The sequence below is a fragment of the Camarhynchus parvulus genome, chromosome 3 (assembly GCF_901933205.1).
Source record: "Camarhynchus parvulus chromosome 3, STF_HiC, whole genome shotgun sequence".
NCBI classification, from domain to species: Eukaryota; Metazoa; Chordata; class Aves; order Passeriformes; family Thraupidae; genus Camarhynchus; species Camarhynchus parvulus.
The window spans coordinates 98,076,226-98,104,194 of NC_044573.1; the positions used below are offsets into that span (position 1 = coordinate 98,076,226).

Here is a 27,969-nt window from a genome sequence, read left to right on the forward strand (position 1 = left end):
GTGCAGTCCAGACCTACTGACTGGCTGAGGCATGCTAACTTCATCACCACCTGTGTTGGTCCCATCTTCATTCCACTCAAATTCTGAATTTTTAGAGAAAAATGGGTGTTAGTTATGCTGTAATGACTGTGAGTTGATGCAGAAGTTTCAAATGAGGATAGTGACATTCCCATGTATCACATGCTAAGGAAGAAAGAGTGACTGCTAGAAATTTTTTACCCAAGCCTCTGTTAGGTATTGGAAAATTGGTTTAATTTCCTGCCATGCTCTTTTGTGAACTCAGGATTCTCTTTCTCCTTGGTATCCTGGAGTACCTAAGGCCATGGTGAACCCTAGCACAGCAGGGGAGGAAAGTGGCCTGGTAAGAGTATGAAAACACTCATTTGCTTAATCCAAGAGAAGACTAGATTCATTTGTCTAATAGCATATCAAAACATGATACTGCAAGGACAGGCAAGCATCCAGGCAAGAAATAGTATAATCTGGAATATGGTGTCACTGGAAAAGCAAAGCTTCGCAAAGTGTATTACTATGATTGGTAATACATAGTATTACCAATACTATTGGTATTTTTAATTTCAGCTAGATATCCTTCTGCAAGGAGGGGGTTATTATTCCCTGGATATGAAATGATTCTTCTTGGGGAGAAAAATTTGCAGAGATGACAGGACAGGTCAAGTGACCATTTGTTTGAACAAGCTTGGTGCCTGCACATGAAGGAAAGACTGTGTTCAATCTGTGAAATCAGTCATTGAGTGGCTATAATGTGACAGGGACATCCATATATGTGATATATGTGGTCTTTGTACAGACAGGCGACAGTTCCAGAGACAAAATGGGATCTGGGGTAGGATTCTGGGCAGGACTTCACAGTGATCACTTCATAATTATATCCCTTGAGGCAGAATGGACTTTAAATCCAACCCATAAGATGTCCCTGTTTGCAGAACACCCTGAGCCCAGTTGTGTGCCCATAAAATGGAAAAAAGTAAGGAGTTAAAGCACTACAGATTGAGACCATTGGATACTCATGGAGGAGAAACAACAGTACTGCTCACCTGGGCTAGATGCAGAGCTCCCTATTGACACTGAAGTTAATTTTCCTTGGTTTCAGCTGTAGCAAATAGCCTTACACATAAGAGGATGGTTGTGTGCTCTTCAGAAAAGCCATTAAAAACCCCAGAAACAACGTCACCATCCCCAGAAAGGATGAAGGCATTTTCATATAATCTGGAAAATTTGATTGGATTTGCTGCAAACCTTTCAAATGCCCTTTCTTCCCGGATGTCATGAGGTGTCCATGGTGGTCCTTCAAAGAAAGTGTAAGGCAAACATCTTAAGTCAGTAACAGCTTCAAACGTTCATTTAATCCTCCTCTGCCCTCAGGGTGTCAGACTTAAGAGCACTAAGTTAGTAGCCTGAATATAGCTTTAATATCTCACAGGGGATGCAGATAAAAGGCATCAGCAGAAGTGTATCATTCCTTTGGACTGGCCCTGTATCTCAGAGCTTATGCTATTCAGCTCTGAGGCAACTGTTGTGGTTTGCCTGACCCAGTAGACCCTAGGCAAAGAACTTGTTTAGAGGAAGATGTTTCAGGTGAGGTATCAGCATCTGAAAGACACCAGTGTGCAGCTATATCTTTGTTGTATTTACTATCTACTCAGGATGTAAGGTTACATTTATCAGAATGCATTTATTAGCAGTTTATCAAAATATTTGGTGTAGACCTGTTTTGCCAATGAACATCTAATATCTAATAAGCTCTGATATTTCCAACAGGTTGTGATTGCAAAAAAATCAGTGTTAAAAACCTAACAGTAAAAAAATAGGAGGGAAGATGGTTGCCTTACTCCTTTGCTTAGGGAATGGTTTCAAAGAGTTTGCATAAGCAATTACACAGCAAAGCCAATAAAGTGTAGCCAAAGTACAAACAGAAACACCTCCATGGTATATACAAGATTGAATGGTTTATTTGTGTGCCTCTCAAGGCATAGAAAATGCAGCAGGATAGAAATATAAAACTGATGAACAAGCTTATTTCAGACCAATGGGGAAGGTTCAAGACAGAAGTTTCATGGAAAGTGACATCTTCAAATTCTTAGAGAGAATAGGAAATAGGAAATAACATCTTTCAATTCTATTTTATAGATGCAACAGCCTACTAAAAACTTGCATAGCAAAATTAACACCTTTTGCAGATGCACTTCAGTTCTAAGTAACAAGTAATAGCAAAACTAGAAAAAACAACTGAATTAAGAAAACGTGTTCAAAACATTTAGTGGTATGCTGGTCTTGCAACTTTGTGCAAAGTAAGCAGTTATCTCCTGAGAGGGCAGAAATGGATAGCTGGAGTGAAAACCTCTCACAATATTTCAGCTAAATAAATCTATTATTTCGAGTACAGAAGTGTTAAGTGGCATTTGAGTCAATCTAAACCTCAGAAATCTATCAATGTGCAAACACTACAAATGAAAACATTATTTTCTCTCATTTATTTGTTTGCTTTGTTGTGAGAAAGCTGTAATTTTAAAAGATTTAATTTGTAGTCTGTCTGATTGTGTAGCAGGCTATTGAATTTAAGTATCATTAGCTTAGAATTTGCCCTGTGGAACTGGTGTATACAGTCATTTATAGACAATTAGCTGCTTGCTGCTGTCTTTCAAATGCTGATCACCATGAAATCTAATCCCTACACCATGTCTGTGCAGGCAGTTCCTGCCATCCTCCCACTGCTGCCTATTCTTCTGGACCTCAGATTTCATAGCCCCATTTCAGCAGTAAGTAAAAAATTTGACATTGATGCCAAACTTAGAACGATCTGGTGCCTAAATTACAACAATGCTGTGCAGTAAGCACAAAGTGGCAGAAAGAATCCCAGTCACGTCTCAGACTATCTGGAATTTAACAAGTATCAAGAGATTGTCTCTTCCCAATATATTTAGCAACAAAAACTTGCTAAACTATTATTAAACAGCCTTATTTGTTCTATTCTCATGGCATCTTGTAGGTATGGATTTGTCAGTGTTGAAACCATCTAAATTTGATCTATCTAGAATCCCTTCTGTGTCTGTATCTGGTTTATCATCTGTGATATTTGAACAGCTAGTAATGGTTTCTGCAGAGCAAAATACATCTCAGAATCCACATGTCCTGCAATCTGCCTGTCTTCCAAGCAGGACTATTTAACAACATTGATGAAAAACAATTATATTCCACAAAACAATTATTACCATATTTAAATTTCTCACAATAGTCAATGTAAAAGCACACTCTAATGAAAACAATGCAGAAAAATAAAAAGGAGTTATGCAGTGTGGAAAAAATAAATTGTTCATTATTAGCAAGAGGTCTCAGTAGTACTGTCTTTTCTGAGCTAGTTATGTGGCCTCACCTTGAATACTGTGTGCAGTTTTGGTTGTTGCAATGGAAGAAAGTTGTTAAATTATTAGAGAGCATCCAAAGGTGGTGACCACTGACAGGACCCAAGGGAATGGCCTGAAGTCGTGTCAGGAAAGATTTAAGTCAGATCCTAGAAAAAGGTTCTTCCCCCAGAGGGTGGTTGGGCACTGGAACAGGCTCCCCAGGGCTGTGGTCACAGCACCAAGCCTGACAGAGTTCAAGAAGTGTTTGGAGAATGCTCTGAGGCACAAGGTAGGAGTCTTGGAGATGGCGCTCTGCAGGGCCAGGAGTTTGACTCAACGATCCTTGCGGATCTCTTCTATCTCATATCCTGTGATTCTGTGATTGGTTTTCAATAGTTTATAAGCCCTTCACTATGTTTAGGAAGCATCCTCTAAACTAAGCATTAGTAATAAAAATGTGAAAGAATCTCTGCTTCTTTTTCCTTTTCCTGCCTACCCTATCACCTTCCCTTTAACAGCTATTCAACAGCACAATGCCTTGTTATCTATTAGGAAATCACATACTAAAAGAATAGGCAAAACTCCAGTTCAGCCTCATCACTCAGAGTAATGAAGTCTACTAACATGGGCTCCATTCATATTCCCTCCACTAATGCCTATCTTGTCACTTGCTATGCTCTAGATTGGAGCTCTTCCATGGAAAGGCAAAACGGTCTGAAATTTTCATTTCCTACGCTGCTTAAAATTAGACGATGGCCCCATTCCTAAAAACTAGTTAGGTCCAGGGAATAATCCTGAATAATATCAATAATTTTTGAAAATTACTCTTCTGTTACATTACTGAGGGTTTACAGAAGCCCATCCTAAGATCTTGCGCACAAGATTGCCAGCGACAACCTTACACACAAGGATGTCAGTGCAGCAGTGTGATGTACCCCAATCCATGTGTCCTGCTAATGAAGAGGGCTGAAGTATACTGAACTAATGGGATTTTCACTCAGAGTTTTACTTGTGAGCATGGTTTTTGGGTGGAATCATCTCATTTCTGGGAATCAGACTGACCCCATCATACGAATCAGCCATTAAATGACAAAAGCTTCTACTTAGTGCTAGAGTTGAGACATCAAACCAGTATTTTCATCACTAGCTTGCAGACACTATCCAATCACTATCTAGCCACTAATATAAAGTCTAACCATGACTTTAAAAAAAATTCTCATTTTAGAATTTGAGCGAAGTTCATGCTTCCAACAAGACTTGAATTCTTGTGTTGAAGTACGACTTTGTTAGATTGGTCTAGCTTACTGATGTGTCTCTGACAGTGACTCCTAGTAGATACTTTGAGAAAGACATGGGCATAATTAATTTTTCCTAAGTTTCACCAGTCTGAAGCTTTGACACTTTCAGAACAGAGATCTTGCATTAATTAATCCATTAATTTTGTCTAATTTTTTTGAGCCTATATATATCTGGCATCCACAACATCCCGTAGCAATGAGTATTACAGTTTTATTATGTTGCATGAAAAGATACTTCCTTTTGCTCTGAACCAGTTGCCTGGTAATTTCATTGTGTTCCACCTTGTCTTTATGTTATGGGAAAAAATAAATTGCTCTTCTCTATTTACCCTCTGTATGCCTTTCACAGTTTCTGTATGTTTCTCTCTAATTTCATAATTTTTTTCTTTCATAATTATCTCAAATTTCCCCCTTCCTTCCCCATAAATCTTAGTTTATTTAATTCCAAGTCTCCAATTATAGTTATTTCCTCATTTTACTGTGTCTCTTTGGGTGTGTGTTGTCATTATAGTGCAAGAGTTCTATTGTCATTACATTGCAAGGGTTCCATATCGCTAGAGTTTCTTACCTCCTTGATGTTTCTTGCAGGCAGGTCCTCTAGGCACTGACTCTTCCTTGTCCTCACAGTAGCCAGCTGCCTTCAATTCCCTCAACCAACCAATCCACTCTTTTATAACTTTCTTCTTATTGGCTACAGCTGCAGCCTGTTAACATCAGGCCTGCTCCTAATGTTTAATAATGAACTCAGCTGCAACTCTTTAGGGGGTAAGATTACTTTCTATACTACATTTATTGACTTATGTTCTATCCCCTAACAGGTATGATCACAGAACCTTGTTTTCACTTGATTCTTTACTGGTTTCATAATAGCTCTTGATATTCTATTTTTTGCTTTGATCATTTTTTAACATTGAAAATATGTTTCCAGAGAACTTTACATAAGATCTACTTCCAGGATCACCTTCCTCATGCTCATTTGAATTCTAGTATTTATAAATTTAAGTTTGTAACCTTATGGTTTGTTCTCCTTCACAATGATGGGTATGGGTTTGCTTTCAAAAATGATGAATTTTATTTGCCCCTCTATCGTGTATATATGGGAGCATATAAGACCATTCTGAAACTTGTCCTTGTCATTTCCAGTGCTGATCCTTGTAATTTTGTTCCATTTGGAGATTTTTTCCTCACTTTTTATTTTGTAACCAGATCATTTAAGAATATATTTAATATCATATGTCTCAACACAGATACCTGAGGGACTCTTCTGGCACCTTCCTTCTCTATGAAAAACCTGCCATTTCTTTCTAGTATTAGTTGATTGTTCTTTGACCAGTAACCGTGAGAGGAACCTTCCTTCTCCTGACACTGAACTTTTTTAAAAGAGCCTTTGTGACAGAATCTCTTGAAAAGCTTCTTGAAAAATCTAATTCATTGAGAAGATTAAATACTGATTCATTAAGACCATTATTGTTCATGATAATAGAAGTAATTTATAGTTCTAGATAGGGGGTAGAATTCAGCCATGTTTACACTTCTGAAAAGTCCTGACTTGAAACCAGCCAGACTCTAATCTGTCATGGAGAAAAGCTTAAGGAAGTAGCAGAAAGCTGGTTTTTGAGTATCTCTAAGTAATGTATTCAGCTGATTGCCTGTCTGTGGTTCAGTGGGCTAAGCAACCCTGTAGGCGATTAACATGGAAGGATGAAAGATGGGAAATGTATTTTTTAAACTCATTATACAGATAGGAAATGTCTAGAGATTTACAGCAACTACCAATTTTGAGGACTTGGATATCACTGTAACCAGAGATAAATGTCAGTATGTGTATCACTGCAACTATCTTGCTTATTAACAGAAGTTTCCTAAAATTGATCGGCTTCATAGAAAGCTGCCCTAAAAAAGGGGTCTTCAAACTTGTGGGAAGCTACTCTGATTGAGATTCTGATGAACCCCTTCCCATTTTCTTGGGCACCAGAACTACAGTTTCTGTATTTTAATATTCTTGGCTCCACAAGATACTGTGTTTACCCAACAGTAATACTTTTTATTCCTGTAGGCCTCTCTCGATCTCATTTATTGCTCTTTACCTTATGGGGTGGACATACTGGTGCATATTGATAAAAGCAGCCCATTTGGGATCATGGGATAACAGACAAAGAGAGATGACACAAAATGTGAATGTATGTTTTCTGCACATTAACTGCAGGAAATAGGCACCAAGTGTGTCTTGGCTTCACTGTGCAAAAACAGCATGCTTGATTCACAACAGGAAAAGTTTTGGAGACCTGTAAGTACTCACATAAATTGTTCTCTCAGAAAAGCATCCAGAAGTTTTTACAGTGGAATATTTTCTAACCCAGTTACATGCAGAAGCATCTCAGCAGTCAGTCTGCAATAGTTTGAATCTAAAACTGAGCAACTTTTGCCCTTGTACTTGTTACTGATATTTTTGGAGTATACAAGCTGACTTTAGGGATACCTGGTTTCTAAAATATCATCTGACATCTATGACTGTGCTGGCCTGGACTCTGTAGAGCTATGCCTTTGACCTCCTTATATTTATTTCTGGGACCAGTAAATCCCAAGATTTAAACTACACTTTATCCTCCTCCTGCCGAAAGTAACTATAATAGAGGCCTAAGATATCAAAGAGTCCAAAAGCCTTAATTTGCCTGGAATTTTCCTCCTGATGGGAGAAGCAGTGCTGTAAGCTCCCTGCCCTTCAGTCAGGTACAGATCTTATATCCACTTAGCCTATGGATGATTTGTGGGAATAAGGCCAACACATATAGGAGCACAAGAACCGAGAGTAAGTAAAGGTCCCAACAAAAATAGTAGGAATTTTTCCATCTCAGATTTCAGGGAATGTATAATTATTAAATATTTTATTCATATTCTTCATAATAATTTTTATCTTTTCAGTTATTGCAGGGGTGATGCTACACTATGTCTAAAAGATGTGCAAATCCCAGGGAAGGATAATTTCTATCTGGTCTGATGCAGTCTGCTTTCAGCCCACTGTGGACAGTGGTATGAGCAACAAATTATTCTGCTCATTCCTTTTCTGGAAATAAATCATTTCGTGAATGAAGACCATTTCACTGGGCTGTGAAGACTGAAGACAATGGAGATCTTTACCCCACAAGTAATAATTAGATTGTGCACTGGCAGAAGAGTGACCTGAATTTTGAAGTGCTTCTGTGATGAATGTTGATAGTGGAGCATCATAGGTAATATATGTAAAATGTATATTATGTTTTAATTATGTTTTAATATATTATGTTTTCCTCTGGAAAAGTATCCATGCTTAGAGCTCTGGTTGCTCTCGTGTTTGCCCAGAAAAGCGTTTATGCCTACTTTGTCATATTCTCTCATGCATTTGTGTTTTGTGGCCAGATCACTACGTTCTTCTGTGTACAATGACAACTAGAGCAAGAATGATGGCAAGTACTCTTTTTATCAAGTTAGTCCATTGTTTGGTGCTCAAGGTACAATCCAAAGTTATTTGGGCTTGAATTTCCTCAAGCGATGGATGATGCTGAGGTTGCATCTCTACCTTGCTAAAAGAAATTTGTCATCAAATTGGTGTTCATGCACAAAATTTAAAGGATAGATTTGTGTCCTCAGTTTTGATTTGTTTTGAATATAAGCCGCACTGCCTAGTTTTTTTAAAATGTGGCTTTAAAAACAAGCCATCCATGGGTAAGCCTTAGCTTTCGATCTCTGGGGATAGATGAACTTAACTACTGGTTTAAGAAAGGAATCAAATATCCAAAAAAGAGACCAGACTGCCTTTTATTTTTTAAAAAAGTGGTTCCTTTTGGCTGACATTAGAAAATTTCTTTTTAGCATACATTGGGGTTGGGAGTAATTTCATTTTCTCTAGTTCTACCTTTTTCTATAGGCTATTTACAGATTTAGGGTATCTAGCAGACCAGATATTTACTGTGGTGATCAGATAATTTAGGCAGGACACTTATGTTTATCTTCCGTAAATGTTAAAGGTTTGTGACTTATATAAATTTCCTCCCCCAGATTTGCAGATGTGTAGAATTTGAGAGTATCTCAGAGATATCTGTGTTCCCAGTTCATCTCAGAAGAGCAGAGTATCTCCTGTAAAACTCACATTCCTTGGCTGCTTCTCTTCAGAAATAGCAGATCTGTATACATTTTCCATTATTGTGAGATGCTACCTTAGCCAGTCAGCGGTGGGGACATTGAGTAATGCCAAGTCAGATCCAAGGGCAATCAAGAAAATATTTTTGCTTTAAATACAGTGCCAGGAATTCTTATTACTAGAAAATTTTTGATGGAAAAGAAATAAAACAATAATTGTGCAAGTTGAATTTTATACTGAACAGAAACAGTGTTCCAGAAACATCACTGGAAATAAACATCCAGAGGAGGTTTCTGACAACTAGGTATGATTCTCAACTGGAGAATCAAACCAAAATGATGCAGGTTCATTTTGCTGCCTTTTGTTAACATACAATTTGACTTCCTTTGTCTTTTCTTTTCCATTTTCCCCCACAACTTACTGTATTTAATATACTTTATTTATTAGAGTGCCTTGTGCTATGTTTAAAGAACATCTGCTGAGGTAAAAAATTGCTTTCTATTTTATACTTGCACAACCCCAGCAGTATAGACCTTAACTGAAACATCTATAAGGGATAGATAATGATAGTTTAATACATGGCAAGATAAGAAATTATGTCCAGTGTTGGTAGATCTAGTACTAAGATATGGAATAGTCATTAAGAAGGTTTTCAAGATAGATGAAATGTAATATCAGATAAAACTTTCTACTGTCAAACTTGTAAGATGTTTCTGATAACACTGATGCTGGTATAGCCCTGGGACTGATTTTTTTTTACTTGTAGGAAAACTGCAATAGAAAAGACTTGTAATAAGTGTTGCTGCTGTTTCATGGTGAGACATGTCAGGGCCCTGAGAGCATGAATTGACTTTAATGGCTCCGATGAGCCTACCCTGGGACCCTCACCCTTCCCCCAGGGACCCCTACCCTTTATTTCTCCTGCGCCTGAGGTGTGGAGCAGGTGTGCCTGTCTCCTGGATGGACCTTAGACCTCTCCTGTAGGGGGCTGGTGTCCTGGACGGACCCTGATGCTCCTGGCTGAGCACCCTGGGTGGCCCCTGGGCCTGGTACATCTCGTGCTCTGGCTGTTGAGGGTCCCTGCTCCCATGGGGCTGTGTCCTACTCATGGGATGCTCCCTGTGCTGGGGCCATCCTGGGCTGACCTCTCTGCATTGGCTGTGTCCCAATGCATCTGACCACAGGTTTCAGGTCTCTTTGTAGCTGGAACCGGTGATTTCAAGGGCAAATTTTTGCCAGAGTTGAAAAAAAAAAGACAAAAATAAAAAATAGCCCTGCAGAGATTATAATCTTTTCATAGTTAAAAAGAAAAAAACCCCAAGAGTGGACTTGTTTTATTCACAGAATGCTTAAATACCACTTTTTATTGACTAATTCTTTGCTTTGCATAATCAAATACTGTCCTGTTGAAACATTAGATAAAAAAAAAGGCATGTCCACCTGAAAGGAAAAAAAGTGGTAAAAAAGTGTAATAAAATGAGTCAAGCAGTGTTCTGCAGAGCTCAGTGTCAGAAGCATTTACAAAAGCAGTTCAATATTCAGGTCTGGATGATGAGGAAAGCTGCTCTAAAGTAATTTCTTTGACCACTAGAAACAGTGGTGTTTCTTCAGCACTGTTTTGCTTTTCTCTAATCTGTTTCTGTGTCAATAACTCTGGCTGCTTTGTTCTGCCATAAACCCTGGAGTCCAGCGTGCCTGATGGGGTCATGTGTGTGCAGGTGATTTACAAAATGATACCCCAACTTTGTACCACCATTTAAATCCTGGAAGGAAAGTTCCTTGTACCATATACTGTCACGGCCCATGAATATGACCACATGTGGTCCTATTTGCTTTAATAAACCAAGAAAAAAATATTTAGAAAACTTTCAGGTATGGGAGACGATGGTTTAGCAAAAAAAAAAAAAAGTTTTCTTTCCTGACCTCAGAAAGGTACTCAAAACACATGTCAATACAAATCTTTTGCCTGCAGAAAGCTCAGACTCTTTGGATGAGAAACTTAAATTATGTGGAAGGCATCAGTCAGGCTGTGGAAAAATGTCTCTTCTGAACCTGTCTCAGCTGAAGCCATTAATGGTCCCAAATGTGCTATTTAATTCTCTATGACTTGGCTGCCAAAACACTTGTGCATTCAATTTCTAATCTAATTTCAAACAAGACTGACAAAATAGTCCATGACAGATGTGATACCAGCCCTAACACCTTTGCTTGAAGTCAACTGGGGATTGCTCACAGGTCTCACCGACAGCCTCCTACAGACCGAATAACAGACAGATGACCAGCCTGGGACTGACAATGTTTTCAACCATCTAACAAAAGATCTCTACTGTCTAATTTGTTAAATTCGTAATGCTACCTTTTCACTGTCATGTACTTTGTGACCTAAACTACAATATGTATGTTTGAGATGTGGTGTAACATAGTGGAATACAAAAGTACTTTACTGTGATCCCTAGCAAATTAGGTGGTGATGAGTATTCAGATTCTCACTAAGAGCAGTTCTGAATTTACAGCTTAACAGATGTGTCAAGCAGAAAAAGCTGCATCAAACTAGAACATTAAACAACAGTTATCTTGCAATTTAAGTAAATTTTAACTGCCAATTGTTCATCCTCCAGATTTCTCAGTATCCCATTTCTGATGAAATGTATGAACCTGACTCCTAATTTAAGATGGGTAGTTGGGGAATGATTATTTTACCTCCTTTTTCCGTATGTGTATATAAATACTTGATACATATAAATACATATCAGATGCTTTTACATGCAAAACTAGAGCATTTGCTTGTCTTTATTGTGTTCCACTTGTGTGTATAAGCAATAAAATATCAGGACAGATATAAAATCGTCCATACCAATGAAGAATTGTTTCACCAATGAAAATTTAATCTGATTTATCACCTGCAGAAGGATTTGGATAAACTGGGTTGATGTACCAAGATCAACAGTATGAGGTGCAATAAGACCAAGTGCTGGGTCCTGCACTGTGTCAAAACAACCCCAGGCATCACTACAGGCTGGGGGCAGAGTGGCTGGAAAGGGCCCCAGAAGAAAAGCCCTGGGGTGCTGATCAACAGCAGCTGAACATGAGCCACTGTGTGCTCAGGTGACCAAAAAGACCAGTGGCATCCTGGCCTGTATCAGTAACAGTGGCCAGCAGGTCAGGGAAGAAACTGTACCTCTGTTCTTGGCACCAGCACTGGTGAGGTCACACCTCAAGTGCTGCGTCCGCTTCTGGGCCTCTCTGGAACGAAAAACAGAGGGGCTGCAGCAAGCCCAGAGAAAAGCAAAGGAGCACAAGTCCTGTGAGAAGCAGCTGAGGGAGCTGGGGTTGTTTAGTCTGGAGGAGAGGAGGCTCAGGGAAGACCTTTCTGTTCTCTACAATTGCTTGACAGGAGGTTGTAGCCAGGTGTGGGTCAGCCTCTTCTCCCAGGCAGCCAGCAATAGGACAAGAGAAAATGGACCCAAGCTCTGCCAGGGGGATTCAGGTTGGCATCAGGAAGAATTTCTTCATTGAGGGTTGTCTTAGGTTACAATGTAAGATGTACCCAAAGGTAAGTATTCTATCACCATCTTCATAAGCTGTTAAAACCAGGTGGGGCATTGTTCCCTATCTCCTTCTTAACTCATCCTTGATAACTCTGGGGGATATCTTCTGTCAATGGGCCAGCTGTTAAAACCAGGCAGAGCAGTGTTCTTTATCTCTTCCATGGCCCATCCTCCCTCCAGTGGGAAAATCTACTGTTAATGGGCCACTGAGTGTCACTGCATGACTGATAAAATTACATCATCCCATTGTGAGATGTTCAGCCTAGGGGGAGGAGCCAAGCATTCCTACCTGGATATAATCCGAGATTTAGAACATCACAGCAGCCTTATCCAGTGAATTCCCAGAGTACAAGAGCCTCATAACCACCACTGGACCTTTAGAGGAAGATCAAACACTTTCTGCAGGATCACTGCTTCAACAGAACCACATCTGTCACTCCTGGAGGACTGCAGCCACCATTTAATCAGACTGCTACTAACACTCTTACCAACAGGGCGTCAGGTTATACTCTGTCAGTGTTTCTATATTATTGCATTTATTTTAATTTTCCTATTAAATTGTATTTCTGACTTGGGATCTCCCACTGGTTTGCTTTCAAACTACTACAAGGGTGACCCTAAATGTTGGAACAGGCTGCCCAAGGAGGTGGACACCATCCCATGGACTGTTCAAGAAATACCTGGGCAAAGCACTTAGTGCTATGGTTGACTTGAAAAGGTGGTGTTTGCTCAAAGGTCAGACTTGATGATTTTGGTGGTCTTTTCCAACTTTAATGATTCTATAGCTTAAAGATGCTATGATTTCTTAAAAATTCTTCCTTTAAGTCAGATGTCACTCCTACAAGATGCCAATCACCTTCCTGCCAAAGTCAGCAACCTACACAAATAAAGCCTTAAAAGATAAGCTATAAAATTCTAATCAATCAACAGGGCAGACAATTTTTTTCTAAGTTTCTTTTCCTTGTAGTCTAATTGAGAATCAATTGGTGTTTTAGACTTTTTTACAGTGGACAGAAAAGACCACTCTTGATTTGTTGCCACATCATACTGTTGCTAAATATCTTAGATGGGAGGTTGTTACTTTGCCACTATAGTGGACCCATCACTGAGGAGTCAAGCTCTGGCAATTTTACATTGTGCTTGTTATGTGAGCCGGAGTTGCTTTTTGCCTCTGGAGAAAAGTTAGAGTTTCCTAAGATCTAAAAACTATTTTCAGCAGGATGGACACAAGGCACAGCTTGATCATCTACACTACACTTTGTTTAGAGGCTGAAAATTTGTCATGGACTCATTGCAGGTAGGAACATCACCTTGGGCTTTCCCAGCCCTGAGTTGCATTTGAAGAAATACTTGCCATTGTTCAGCAGCTAGGGAATGAAAGCGCTTGCCCAAGAAATGCAAGACCTTGGCAATCATCTTTGTTCTGGGAGATGATGAACCCACATCTTCCTTGTCTCAGAATTCGGGGAAGCATCAGGCTGGCAGATAACCAATAGTGCTGATGAAGTTGGATCTATGCCAAAAAGACCGCAAAAAATTCATAGACCTAGGAAGACAAAACGTCATGTGAAATGAGAAAATGAGTATTCCCAATACTGTTTGTGCTTTTTATCCCATATCCCTTAAGTGGGTATTGTAGAACTCAGATCAGGGACTGGGAAAGCGCTGCTGCAGACGTGTGGGCCCTCGTGTTTGCCCTCCCAGGCTACTGCACCCTGTAAGGCACCAAATGTGGACAAACTTGGTATACACAAGGCCTGAGGGTCCTGTTTGTGTCCAGCAGCTGTAATATTGCTTGCAGGTAAGGGAATCTAAGTAGCATGAGAAGACACTTCTGGTCCAGGCACATTCAGCCTCAAAATCCAGATTATAGATGGGTGGGATTGATTTTGGCCGCCCTGATTCTAGTGTGCTTGAATTTGTCCATGAACTGCTGTATTTCACAAACTATGCATCATAGTGCTGGGCTTCATTGAACCCCATAGGGAAAATGTTGTGAAAACAGATGTTAATAATGCAGTTTATCACAGATACTGGTCTATTAAATTGAAGGACATTAAGTAGTGAAATAAATTATTAAGAAAAACAGACAATTCCAGGCATTTTCTTGGGGAGAAATCTAATTTGTTCTCAGCTGCCAGCTCAGTAGGAGTGAAATAGGATCCATTTAACACAGTTTAAAATGTAGAATCACTCACTTGATCACATTGTATGAAGTGTGTTCCAACACTCTGTTCAAAAATAAATATTGCAGAGATGTACAAGAAACACACAAACTAGCTTTTCCCCTGTGGGAATATTCAACACCTTTTTGTGTAAAGAACCAGTTTTATCACCTCAGAAAATTCTTCTAAAGCTAGTCACAGTTGTACTGATGTTGTGTTTGTCCTTATTAACAAGCTGAGATGATCCTCCTTAGCATTCAGAACCAACTCCAACACTTCTGTGAATAGGTAAGAGAAGATAAGAGAAGATGTGAGAGAGAAGCTTTCCGCCCTTTAAGAGATAGTTCAGATACGAAGAGATTAATAGCTGTCACTGGGGAATCTGAACCAAGAATCAGTCTTCAAAGCTTTCCTAGGTGATAATGGCACAAAGAAGTCAAAGCCAGATTATAATAAAAATAAAACAATCTTGGAATCCATAACTGTATTTTTTTTTTAGATTTGGGTTTTTTGTTTGTCAAAAATAAATAACCTTTGTGCAACTGTGTGTACTGAGGTAATTCTGCCTATATGGTGATTTTTTTGAATCCTCCTTAATAACTAGAAAGTTCTGTCTGATTTCTACTACTCTGACAAACATTTCAAAAATAATTAAGCCCCAAGACTTATGCAAATAAATTAACAGTTAGAGGAGAGGAAGTCTGTTAATAAAGTCTGCAACAGGACTGTATACTCTATTAGAATGTGCATGAAAAGGGAGCCTGAAGCCTGGAATGAAAAACTTCGTTTGGGCAGTACAGTTTATGAAAAGCAGTGTTTCTTGTGCCTTGTCTGGCCAAAGTCAAACAAGTTCAAGGCACAGATTTACAAAGAATATGGGCTTTTTCAGCTTCAATGTTCAGGAATATAATTTTTTTACTTGGTAAATAATTTATTCCTCATGTGACTCTGCTTTTGACTGGGATGGGAAGAAGAATTTCAGTAACACTATGAGAAAGGCCAAGGCATTTCTGAGCCAGTCTAAAGCAGAAAGTCTGGGCAGTCATGTGAAAATGAATTTATTATGCGATTTATAGTCCATCAACTAAATCAAATAGGTTTTGCTAATTTGCATCCGTTATAGTGTGTCTTGTTCCAGTCTCTCTTTGGGCTGTTTTTAGATGGCTGTTATCTTATCATAAAATATATTAATCCTAATTATCTAGTCTAAAACTTTTCACTATCCATGATACATCATTTACAATGAAAGACTCCACTGCTCAGGCTTCAACTTCTTAATAACTCTGGTTGAGGAAAAGCCTTTGCCTGATTGCTAAATCAGAATCTCTGGTAACTGTGCAAGAATGTGTGAGAGTGCAAGGACACTGCATAGATGTGCATATAAATTTAGGCTTCATGAAGAAAAATCTATTAAACTATGCAGCTACTTACAAGTGCTTTTGTCCGAGGACGTCGACGTCAGTGAAGCTGAACCACAAGATTGATCAGAGTGTAGTTTATGACTGAGTCAGTATTGCAAATGTACAACTGAATCCAGAAAATTTTTCTACTTTCTCTGTTTTTCTACTATGCACAGTAAATCAAATTTTCTAAATGTTTCCAGCAAGCAAATGGTATCCTCAGTAGCTACCATTTAAGCTTGAGAATTTTTGCAGTGGGATTTCCTAAAAGGCTTCATAGAAAAAAAGGTTCATTGTTTGAAGCCAAATTCAACTTTTTGTTAAGACTGATCAAAATAGTTTATACAGATTTTCATAAGCTTTTTGCTCACAGTGTGTATTATTTGGCTTAGTGATCACAGCTGAAAAGCATGATTTTAATAAAGAAGTTGAATAAGCAGATTAAAGCAAGTCACAGGGCCTGCCTCATTCCGATAGTAAACAAAGTAAACTACTTTAATTAAGGCAAGATAGGTAATATATATAGCATGTGTGTTATCATTGTTTGGTTTGCTTATTCCTTTACAGTAATATTTTAAATAGCCAGCATATCACAGATAAGAAAAATTACTGTTTATTAAGCAGCTGATCTCCTTGATACATTTTTTACAATTTTTTCTGATGAAGTAAGACGAGCTGTTGCTTTAAACTCTAATTCTAATCAACATCCCTCAAACACCCAGGAATCAATAATTTGTTTACAAGACCCTATCAGGAATGACTGAGCTAATAACTTTGGGTACACCACTTGTGCAAGGACAAATCCATGCTCCTGTAAATGCCTTTGCTAACTACAGATTGATTTTATTGACTCAAGTATTCAGCATTAGGGGAAAGAAGTGGTAGGAAGGAGACTGGTAATACCAGTATCGCAGGTGATGTGTGCAATGAGGCAAATAAGCACAGGGCTGAACAGGTTCCCAGGCTTGGAGCTGGGAGGGAATTTTGCTCAGGGTGTAGTGGCCGCAGACTGCAAAGGATTTTGGAGGTTTTCTGGCTTTCTAAAATTGTGCTCATGTATTTACACAATCACATTCCTGCAAGAGCTGAAAGGAAAGTTCTTGGTGACCTTGGCTGCTCTTTGTCCTGCTGCTGTGGCCTCCAGGATGCTGCTGTTTCTGAGCCGCCTTTGCTAATTGGAAACCTCCAACATGGGAAAGATGGGAGAGCATTAGTCGTGGGCACATGATTACTGGCAACTTTGATGTTAATCAGCCAGCAATCATACCTTCCAACCAAACACCAATGCCAGACTGCTGGGGAAGGCACAGTCAATCTCACTGGGCAATTTCCATGTAAAGGAACTCTACTGCTTTTCTTGTAGCATTTTAAGCTTCAGGGTATTTCTCTAATGAAGGATTTAAAAACATGTGACCCTTGGCCAGAGATCTGGTTTTGTCACTAATGCTGCAGCTCACAATGTTTGAAAGTGAGTGACCATGCCCCATCGCTGGAAGAGTTCAAAGCCGGGCTGGATGGAGCTTTGAGTAACCTGGTCCAGTGGAAGTTGTCTGTGCCCATGGCAGGGGACATGGAACTACGTGACCCTTAGGGTCCCTTCTTATCCATGTGAAAAACTATTCTATGATTCCATGATTTTATGACCTGGAGTTCTCAGTCTTCATGTGGTGCAAACACCAGGTCCCAGTAAAGTAAGTTCTATTAAATTGAATCTCGTCACTACAACAACATTTATGCAGAGACAGTGTTGCATTGTAACACATTAATTATTATTTATTTTTTTAAAGTGTATTTTCAGATGAATGACTAATCTCAGAAGCCCAGGCCGCCGGGGATGCAGGTATCCATGGTTACCTGCGTTGCCTAGCGACACCTCCTGACGCTGCTGAGCCAGCCCTGCTCTGCTCGGTGCAGCCCCATCCAGCTGCCCCCCCAGGCCAGCTTCCTGACATAGGAGAAGTTGCTCTGCAGTCCAGGTTAGAATTTGAGTTGGTGGTTTTATATGAAAAAAAAGAAAGAGGGAGGGGACCGATGAAAGACTCTGGTCTCTCTAACAGCAATAAAAATCCAGTTGTGGCTCCAGGCAGGATCTGAGTCAGTGTGTTGATGTAAATCCTCAGCTGTGCTGTAAGACACAACTTTGCACAAAAGTTCATTTAGGCCAGGATTTAAGGGTATTGATTCATTTCTCAGACAGACATAGACCAAGTACTAATAAACTAGGTTTTGGCTCCTTTACTGGGTGAAATGAAGCATAGCTTCATTAAAAAAAAAAAAGTAATATTTACATCATTTCAGAAACAGAAGATGCATTTATCTTATAAATGAGATTTAAAAATACACTTATAAAAAGGCTATGAGTCAAATTCTCCTAATTATGTCAATTTAAACTGAGTTAATTGCAAATTTAGAACAATAAATTTTACTGCACCTGGTTATGAAGGTCTTCTCAAATGCTGCTGGTTTATGCATGCCATGACTCACCAGCATCCAGTCATGGTATACAGAGGTCTGCAGTTGATGTCACAGCCTTGAGCTCTGCTTTTCAGAGCGTTTTCTCAGAACAATGACTTGCAAGTACTTTTTACCTGAGTACTCAGGATGGTATTTGTGGTCTAGCTGACTTGCTTACACAAACAAGAGAACAAATTGCTTATGTAAGTCAGGCACTTCTGGTGCAGTCTTGTCTGTAAATAGGGATGCCCTTGTCTTCCTCCTCAGCCTCCCTTGCTGCAGCACTCAACTGCCTCGCTGTAGAAACTTACCAAAGATCTTTTCTGAGCTTACAGTCCTGAGTTTGCCCTTCCAAGCAGTGTTCTGCTGAACACGAACTCCTTTAGGAGGTTGGTTTCTGGGCTATTGATCTGTTTTTGGCCTCTGGTACATTCAGGGGTGCAGTCTAATGAATGTGCTTTTGCAGTAAATCCTTGAAAGCACTATTGTTTTCTGATTAATTCTTGCTCATGACTTCCTTGAGGTTAGTGCCATGGGAGGTGTCTCTTACTCTAAATCTTCCAGAGTAATAAACTCAGTCATCTGTAGTGCTAGATCATTAACCTTGTCCCTGGTTTGGGCTGGATCAGCTCAGACGACTCCCAGCAGTTCTTGGGCACTACCTGGGAGTTAGTACAGAACAGACACTGTTCCCTTCAGGCAGTTTGAAATCAATCTACAGTGCTTTGGAGACAAAGAGTGGTCACTAGTGCTGACATTCTGGATATTTTGGTCTAGCCAGTTTCAGTATAAAAAAGTTCTGGGCATGTTTAATCTTCTGTAAAGTAGTGCAGTGCTTTAACTGGTTTATTACTGTTTACTTGCCGCCTCTTGAGCAGGCTCAGCCTGATCACATTTGCGGAGATACAAACAAGTACAGGATTCTCATTGTGCTACATTTACTGAGATCCACTCAGAAAAACAGAAACCTGCAAGAAATGCATTTAGAGTGCAGATGGTAGTGATTAGGATGCAGGTGCTTTTCAACCAATGTCTGTCACGGGAAATAAGAAAGTTTCAGCATGTTTTCCCATTTCTATGGAGATTCTAGACTAGAAGGTACCACATGGATGCACTGAATGATGTTCATCTGTGTTTATCTGTCAATTCTTGTGTTGTAATTGGATTGTTAGCAGTAGGGGGTTTGTGAAGCACATAGCAATTAGGGTTATAATTCAAGACTCTTAATAAGATCTGTGGTTTATTGGGTAAGGATAGAAATGGCCTTAGCAAAGCAAGGAACTGATGTTGCCAAGTATGATGCCGGTGTCCTTGCACAGTTAGAAAAGAAGGGACTTTTTGCTCTCTTGGAATGTTCTCCAGAATCTTTGTAGTAAGTGCATTTCTCCTTTATTTCTATGCCTTTTTAGAGTGTATTGAAATTTTCATTGGTATTCTTTTTATTTCGCATTGTAATTACAACTCAGGACTAAGATCAAATTACACCCTCATTTCTTTTAATCTGTATATCCTATCTCTTATGCTTATCATTAAAGTTGTATCTTTCCTTGTAAAGAAAGCTACAACTTTCTCTTTCATCTTCTTCCTTGTAAAACACTTCTCGGCTGAATATAATTTGTTCTTCTGTGTTAATTCAGGCTAATAATTCCCCTTGCCTCATTTGCAGCCCACATAGTGACGCAACTTCCCCTTGTTTTGTTCCCAGATAAGTATTGCCACAGTTCTTTAATAAAATGATGTAGGACTCTGTTTACAAAAGAGTGCTTCTGTGGTATCTTACTGCTTTCACAGGAAGCTTAACAGCTTGCAGAACAGTAAGTGGCAAATGTTTAATGCAACATTATGCCAACTTGAGGACAAACTGTTCCTCTCAGGAATGTTTTCAGGCTTAAACGAGAGGAAAATCCCCCTTACAGAATGTGAATTCTTGGAGGCGGCGGGGAGTGACTGCCACTTCTTTGCCTTGCCAGCAGCTCTAATTCTCAAGCACCTTCCAAGGCTTTTTTAGATCAGCTGTAGTGTACTCCCAGCAGCAAGTCGTGATAAAGCTGTGACTGGCTTTTCTGAGGAGCAAAGATTCCTCTTTCATGGAGGAGGCAATAAGTCTTCCAGTCTATCTCAGACAGAAAACATTGGGTTTTGCCCACAGATGCTGGAAAGGTACTGAGGGGGAGACATGAGGCCATGGCAAAGCTATTAATATGAGTAAGCAAAGACTGACAGTGTATTTGCAAAAACAGTAAGACAGAACAATTCCAACTTAAACAGTGATGAGTCAGGGTGAAATATGTGGAAATTCAGGCTTGGATGCAAGTCATCCATTAAGAAGATTAGCGGCTATTACTGAACTAACAGTAGTTTGACTAAAGAGAGAAAGGAGCCCTCTACAATCTCCTGAAAGGTGGTTGTGGTCGGGGCGAGGTGGGGGGGGGGTTGGTGTCTGTCTGTCCAGGCAGCAACTGATAGAATGAGAGGACAAAGTCTTCAGCTGCACCAAGGGAAATACAGGCTAGATATTAGGAAAAAGTTTTTTAACAAAAGAGAGATAAAGTACTGGAATTGTCTGTCCAGGGGAGGTGATAGAGTCACCATCCCTGGATGTGTTTAAAAAAAGACTGGTGCCATGGTTAGGTGGCATGAGGTGTTAGGGCATGGGTTGGACTCAATAATTTTGAAGGTCTCTTCATACCTAGTGATTCTGTGATTCTATGATTTCACAGAAGTAGGTTGGAAAAGACCTCCAAGATCATGGCATCCAATCTTTGACCGAACATCACGTTGTCAACTAGGCTGAGGCACTAAGTACGATGTCCAGTCATTTTGTGAACAACCCCAGAGATGGTGCCTCCACCACCTCCCTGGGCAGCCCATTCCATTGTTTAACAACGCCTTCTGTGAAACAATTCCTCCTCATGTCCAGTCTGAACCTCCCCTGGTGGCACATGAGGCCATTTCCTCTTATCCTGTCACTGGCTGCCTGAGAGAAGAGACCAACCCCCACCTGGCTGCGACCTCCTTTCAGGGAGTGGTAGAGAGCTATATAGTCACCCCTGAGCCTCCTCTTCTCCAGGTTAAACACTCCCAGCTCCTTCAGCTGCCCCTCATGGGACTCACTCTTTAGATGCTTCACTAGCTCCGTTGCCCTCCTCTGGACTCGCTCCAGGTGTGGCCTCACCAGTGCTGAGTTCAGAGGGACAATCTGCCCCGGTCTTCCTGGCCGCACTCTTGCTGGTACAGGCCAGGGTGCCATTGACCTTCTTGGGCACCTGGGCACACACTGGCCCATGTTCAGCTGCTGCTGACCATCACCACCAGATCCTTTCCCATTCCGGTCACTCTGCCCTCAGTCTGTAGTGCTGCTTGGGGTTTTTCTAGCCAAAGTGTAGGACCTGGTGCCAGGTCTTATTTAACCTCATACCATTGGCCTCAGCCCATCTATACAGCTTGCCCAGATTTTAATACATTTCAATAGATCTTAACATTCTCTGTGTTAATCCTCCAAAGCAGTAAAACCAGCAAGTGGTCTTTGCCCATCATCACTATTCTTAATTTCTGGACCTCAACTTCATGCCAAAATATTCTGGTGGCTTTCTTTGGCTCCTGGGTCCTGGATTCTTTGAAGGGGGGGAATTGTGTGGCCATTATCTGTAAGTAATCCAGGACTTCCAAGTGGGTGCCTGGGCTGATGGATTTCCGATGGCTGGTGTGCTGAAATCCAAAGTCATAGAAAATGTGTTGTATGCTTTCTACTTTATAGCCAGTCTTTAGGGTAAGGCACAACTTAGGATGCTCTAAAGATGACAGGATGCTCAACTGATGCTGTGAATTTACCATAGGTAAGGTACATCAATTTTCAAGTCATGTCTCTTAAAGGCCCAACTGTGCCTGAAGACTTTGTGAAGTGTGAATGAATTTCAGACTGGGATGTCCCACTCCTCTACCTCAGAAATATGGTCTAAGAAGGGGAGAGAGAGGAATAGATTTAAAACCTCATCAGATGAAATCTGTGTTCTTATTAAAAAAAATGCCATTCTTCACTATGGGAAAGGATGTTTCCAGTAAGTCATGAAAAATGTTATTTGTCCAGGAAGCTTCCTAGGAGACAAAGGAGAATAACAGCTTCTAGATCACAAGGCTCCTGAAGATATAGTTAGAATTCATTATGTAGCAAACTTTTATGTTCATAATAAAGGGAATTTTCATGTTTCAGTGTTTTTCATTAAAAAATAATTTTTCAATTGACCTACCAGATTTTGCAGAACTTGAGTTTGTAATGAAAAGCTGTTTAAACAAAACTCTTCCTTCATCTGTGTGCATAGGCTTCAGCTATGTCTGATCAAGGGGGAAGAAGCATTTCCTGTTGAGGACCCAGAGGCAAGGCTGGGCTGCTGCTGCTGTGGAGAGGGACCACTTTCTGGACCAGGTGCCCGGGTTGCCTTCAGGTGGAGGCAGGGGGGAGCTGAGGTGTTCCCAGGTTTCACCTGGCTAAAGATTTAGATGGGGTCAGCATGTGCTTTCAGACATGCTCACTGGAACGTGTCCCACAGCTTAATCAGCCAGAAAGCACCACTTGGTGACTTGGCCATGACCTGCAAACTTGGTAGGCAAATTACATTTGCAAACCACAAGCAGCAGCAAATTTTCTAAAGAAGGTACATTGACCAGAGATAGGCCAAGAAGACTAACTTACATGGCAATAAAAACATTTAAAAACAGACATTTCAGTGTTCCAAAAGTTTTACCTTCTCATAGAACTAAATATAATTGGGAGTGAGGGAGGGGAGGGATGTTTCCCTAAAAAAGAACTACTTTTCCGCACTAATTTTATCTTCTATCTTCAAAATGGATGGGCAAAATTATTAGGCAGGTGAATTTCAGAGGGCCAAATAAGAAGAAGCTGTAGGTTTTTCCAAAATCATTTTAGTTATTTCAGTTTTTCAAGCACATAGAAGCAAAGTGCTTCTATGAATTCCTTTGGGGAAGAAAGAACTAACTAGAAAATCCTCTTTGATATCCATGAAACTTGGCTTGGGGGCATGGAGTTAGGCAAGGTTTTGAAGAATTTTTTGAAAAGTCTAAAATATAATTTAAATAATGTGGAAATTCTTTATGTGGAAATCCTGTTTTAGTAGAGAAAAGGGAAAGAGCATGAATGATGAAATGTTTGCTTTGTAGGTAAGAGGATGTACTGATCAATGTAAAGAAAATATTATTTGGTGACATTTTTCATGGGGATTTCAAGCAGAAATAATTGGGACTTTTTTAAGGTGATTAAGTTATGCCTGTATTGAGGAAAAGGAAACATGATAAGGAGGATACATGATGTGGTTTGAACTTCCCCTTACATCATTGACAGCAGTCAGTCTGTATTTATAAAAAGTAGACTGTACTAGAAAGTTAAAAAGCTGGATTCAAGGCCTTGATTATGAGAAAATGAAGATTAAAGGGATAGTAGTTTTGATTGCAGTGCTAGACCTCTGTAAATTAATAACTGTCTGAAGCTTCATTAGGCACAAAAATGATGGAAGCATTTTTGTTTAGTTGTTTTGTTCATTAAAAGCCAACAGTATGATTTATTCTGATAGATAATTATTCTCTAAAAAATCTTCTTTCTTGATGGCCATTTTGCAATGGCTGCAACAACTTGTGTAACAAAATGAGGACAATTATGTTAGTAAAATAATTTTTTTCCTTTGGTATCTTCTGTAAGCAGGATCCCATTCCTGAATGCTAGATTCACTTACACGTGATATTAAAACTCCAGAGCAGGACTGCAGGAAGCAGCAATTGTCTGAAGGCAGCAAAGGTCAGTAAGTTTTTGTGCTCTGCTGTTTTTTCGTCAGTTTATTAGAAAGAGTTGAAGTTCATCTCCTGGCACTGTTATTTCCCATGTAAAATTATCATAAGCAGGTGTACTACAATAATATTTTTCATGATAGTCTACTGCAATATATCACATATACCTTATGATGTTCATGGAAAAAGAATTAATTTGTGGTATAGTATTATGATAGATAGTTAACAGATGTTTTATTGCTCTCCAAACATAAAACTAATTACATTAATGCAAAAAAAACTGGTGGCATTTTGATTAATTCTCAAATAATAAAAAACCTGCTTCCATGCATAGGTTTATTTTCATAATAATAAAAAATGAGAGCCATAATTAAAAGAAAATAACCCTGTAATTACACCATAAAGGGAGAATGTTTTTCTCAAGAAATGTTTGCACAAAGCAACACAGATTGTCTGAAAGAGTCATAGTCAGTGCACAGTAGTGGATTTGATAAAGATGAGCAGAAGCAATTATTAATTGCCATTTCTTGAACAGATTAGTTAGAGGTGCCTCTTGTGAGCAGTAAGTTCCCTGTCCTATAAACTAATACAGCAATTAGTAGACAATCTATATCAAACCACTTCTGATAAAATGTCTGATTTTAATGGAGAAAAAGGTATTTCAGTAGCTTTTGGAAAGGAAGACTGCCATAAGAATCTACAGTATTGCCTTTCAAATTTTGCTATTGCAGCTATTTATTAGCTCCAGGCACAGGATATCTGGTGCAAGCCATAACAAAGTCTCAGGGCTGTACATTGAAAAATTGGATTTTCTAAATATTTGTAAAAGAGTTTCATACAAAAGCCCATCAGCCAAAAGTTTGTAACATAATAACACTTCATAAGTCTCAAATATTTCCCAAGTTCCGTATGGTAGCATTGAATCTCCTTAATTGATTAAATAGCTTCACAGGTTAATGACATCTAAGAAAGCTTTGTTTTTCATCACAGTCCTGGACTATTTGGTTCTTTTATGTTCTCACTTTAGGCTTAGTTATGAGACTGAAAAGAGAGGCTAAAATGAAGAACATCTCTCTGAATGCAGCCAAACACACACTGCAGCAAACCCAGAAGCACAGGCTGAAGTTTTGGACACACAAAAATAGAAGTAGCCGTGGCAGCTGAATCACACAGCTCTATGAGGTGCAAACCTGAGGTCTGGATTGTATCATCCATAGACTAGAGTAAAACAAATAACTTCCTCAGGACAGTGCAAAAAAGACTACCGTTTTTTTGATCAGTGATGTGTTGGAAAAGATGCTTTTAAGCAGGCATTAAACACAAATATCAGCAAATATCAGATTTTATTCCATTGCCAAGAAAAATAGAAAAAAATCTTGTATTTCCAATACTTGGAGACATGGGCTGTCAGGGACAGAAACATAGTATTCTTCAGGGAGGTCATTCCACCTCTGAATGTTGATTTTAACTGTAAAGAACAGAGCTGATACAGGCTAAGTAAGCAAAACTGCAGTTTCTTCTCTTAAAAGTCGTATGGAAGTTAAAGTAAACTGAGAAGGGATTTTTGTTTCATTTGTTCTCTGCTGTCATGCCATTGCCTGGTAACATTTTCGCATAATGCAGGCTGACACTTGGAAACAGAATTAGTAGGAGGATTGATTTTGTTCCCTTGAAGAATATATTTGCTCTACAGTGAAATACTGAATGCTTCAGGTGTGAGCTCAACTTCATCAATTTTCAACCTCAAACTTTTATGTTTAAAATTATGGGGATTTTATGTTGAATGTTACTTTTATGTCTTGTGAGAACTGCAGCTCACAGTATCACATTTTTTTGCAATTTTCAGTGCAAATGCAACATCCCACATGAAAAAATATCATATTTAATCGTTTAGTAGAAACAGCTTTTGTCTGGAAACAGACCAACCTACATATTGAAACTTTTCTCATGTCTTTTGGTATTGTTCAAGCCTGGGATGCACAAAAAGCAAAAAGTGCCTCTGCTAGCCACCTGCAAAGCTGTGGTAAAAGGCACTCAAAATTCACCTAACTTTGATGTTATCCATTCATAAAAACTCACATGTAATAAGAACCAAATCTGCAAAAAATACAGTTGAGGATGAAAGATTAAGCTGCAGAGAAGCTAGGGAGCACCACAACCAAGATTTGCCCCTGACACCTTCATCTACCTACCATGGGAATTAATTTTCTGCATTAAATCTTAAAGGCAAAAACAAGGGGGAAGAATAGGATATGATTACTTAATTAAAGACTGTATTGAAATACAATCGCACAAGGAACAGAATAAAGGTTGACAGGAAATAATTTATCTGATGTTTCCTATCTTCCAGTGTCAGACCTCAGTTCTTCAGCCTGCATTCCCCCATGGATGGTCACACACCAGCTGCAGTACCATAATTGTATGGCTGAAATAGTAAATGATAGCAAAAGAACTTCCAACCTAAGTGATATTATATTCACATTTTAGTTTTGTAGTTAGTTACTATTGATTTGAAAAGGTGACTGAAATCTTCTGTTTGACTGAAATCTTCTGTTACGTGACAGTTTAAGAACCTTGGTCAGATTAGAGCACTCTTGTTTATCAGACCACTGATATCAAAGCTTGATGTAGGTCACCTTTGGACAATAAGGTTATTTTTTGTGGGAATGTTTTTTGTGGGAATGTTATTTTTTGTGGGAATGTTAGTCCGGGTGCTAATGCTTAAACGCCCTGATGAAGGAGAAAGAGTAACAAAGAGTTGCTCCTCTGTGGAATAAATTTGTGCTCTATGTGGCACTTCTTGATTGAAGGTGGATGGCTGTGGCCACCTTCCAAAGAATGTGTGGAGAGATTTGCTTATTTTAGCACATGTTTTTAATTTCAACTCCTCATGGGGCTGGGAGGTCCTTGAGCCTGCTGCGTGGTTGTGCAAGGAAGGTTGGTGCTGCTCTGGGGCTGAAAGCAGGCTGTTCTTTGGGTACAGTGGGATCTGCTTCTCATTCCTAGGCATGTAAAATGCCCAGGTCTGTAGGATATGGCTCAGCTCCCTTTCTCCACAATTCAGTGATGACCTACATCAACATATTTGTGTGTTAGTTGTTTTAGTATTGCCAAATATCAAAGATTTGGTGGAAAGTTGCTGCCATAAGAACTTCTAAGAAGATAAGCAATACTGTTTTGGTAAGAGTTGTGGAGCCACAATCAGCAACTGTATCTCACCGATGAAACAATGACAAAGAGGTAACTGAAATAACTAAGAAAATTTATCAGAAAAGGAACACCTTGGAACTACAGCTATTTCTCTAAGTTCTTTCAAGATGCTCTGGTGCGGTCATATGACAATGACTCCTCAGCTCTCCATATGGACAATGAGTCATTCTAATGCCAAATGCCCAAAGCCTGAGGAAATTACAGGTTTGTTGTTGCTGAGTCATAGTGGCATGTACATCTTGCTAGCTTCAGCTGGCACACAGGAAAGAGTGATATATACCACTTACTTCTCAAATCTTTTCTTGTCTCAGCCTGTTGGGAGGATTGTGGTCTACTTTGGAGATGTCTTAGAGAATAATGTTAGGAGCATCCTCAGATGATGCTTATTTCCTGTTTGCTTCTTGAGCTACTAATTAAAATGGAATGCTAAATGGAGTGAAAATGAGTATTATATGGAATAGGTCATTAATGACCTTTTACACTAGTCTGGCATTTCTACTGAAAGATCATTTTCCCTGCTGCAATAGTAGGAAGAGATGCAGCAGGGTGAGAGCTCTGTCTGTCTGTTGCACATGGTGTGAACAACACCACTCTATGCCACTGAAGACGCCACTGA

The 27,969-nt window shown here is 39.5% G+C and overlaps 1 protein-coding gene across 1 annotated transcript in view; it reads left to right on the forward strand.

Annotated features, from left to right (window-relative positions):
• The first annotated feature begins 2,666 nt into the window (after nt 1-2,666).
• Nucleotides 2,667-27,969, forward strand: part of LGSN (lengsin, lens protein with glutamine synthetase domain) — a 59,268-nt gene continuing 33,965 nt past the window's right edge. Inside the window, exon 1 of the mRNA XM_030946422.1 lies at nt 2,667-2,780. Coding sequence (XP_030802282.1) covers nt 2,667-2,780 — 114 coding nt within the window. The remainder of the gene's footprint in view (nt 2,781-27,969) is intronic.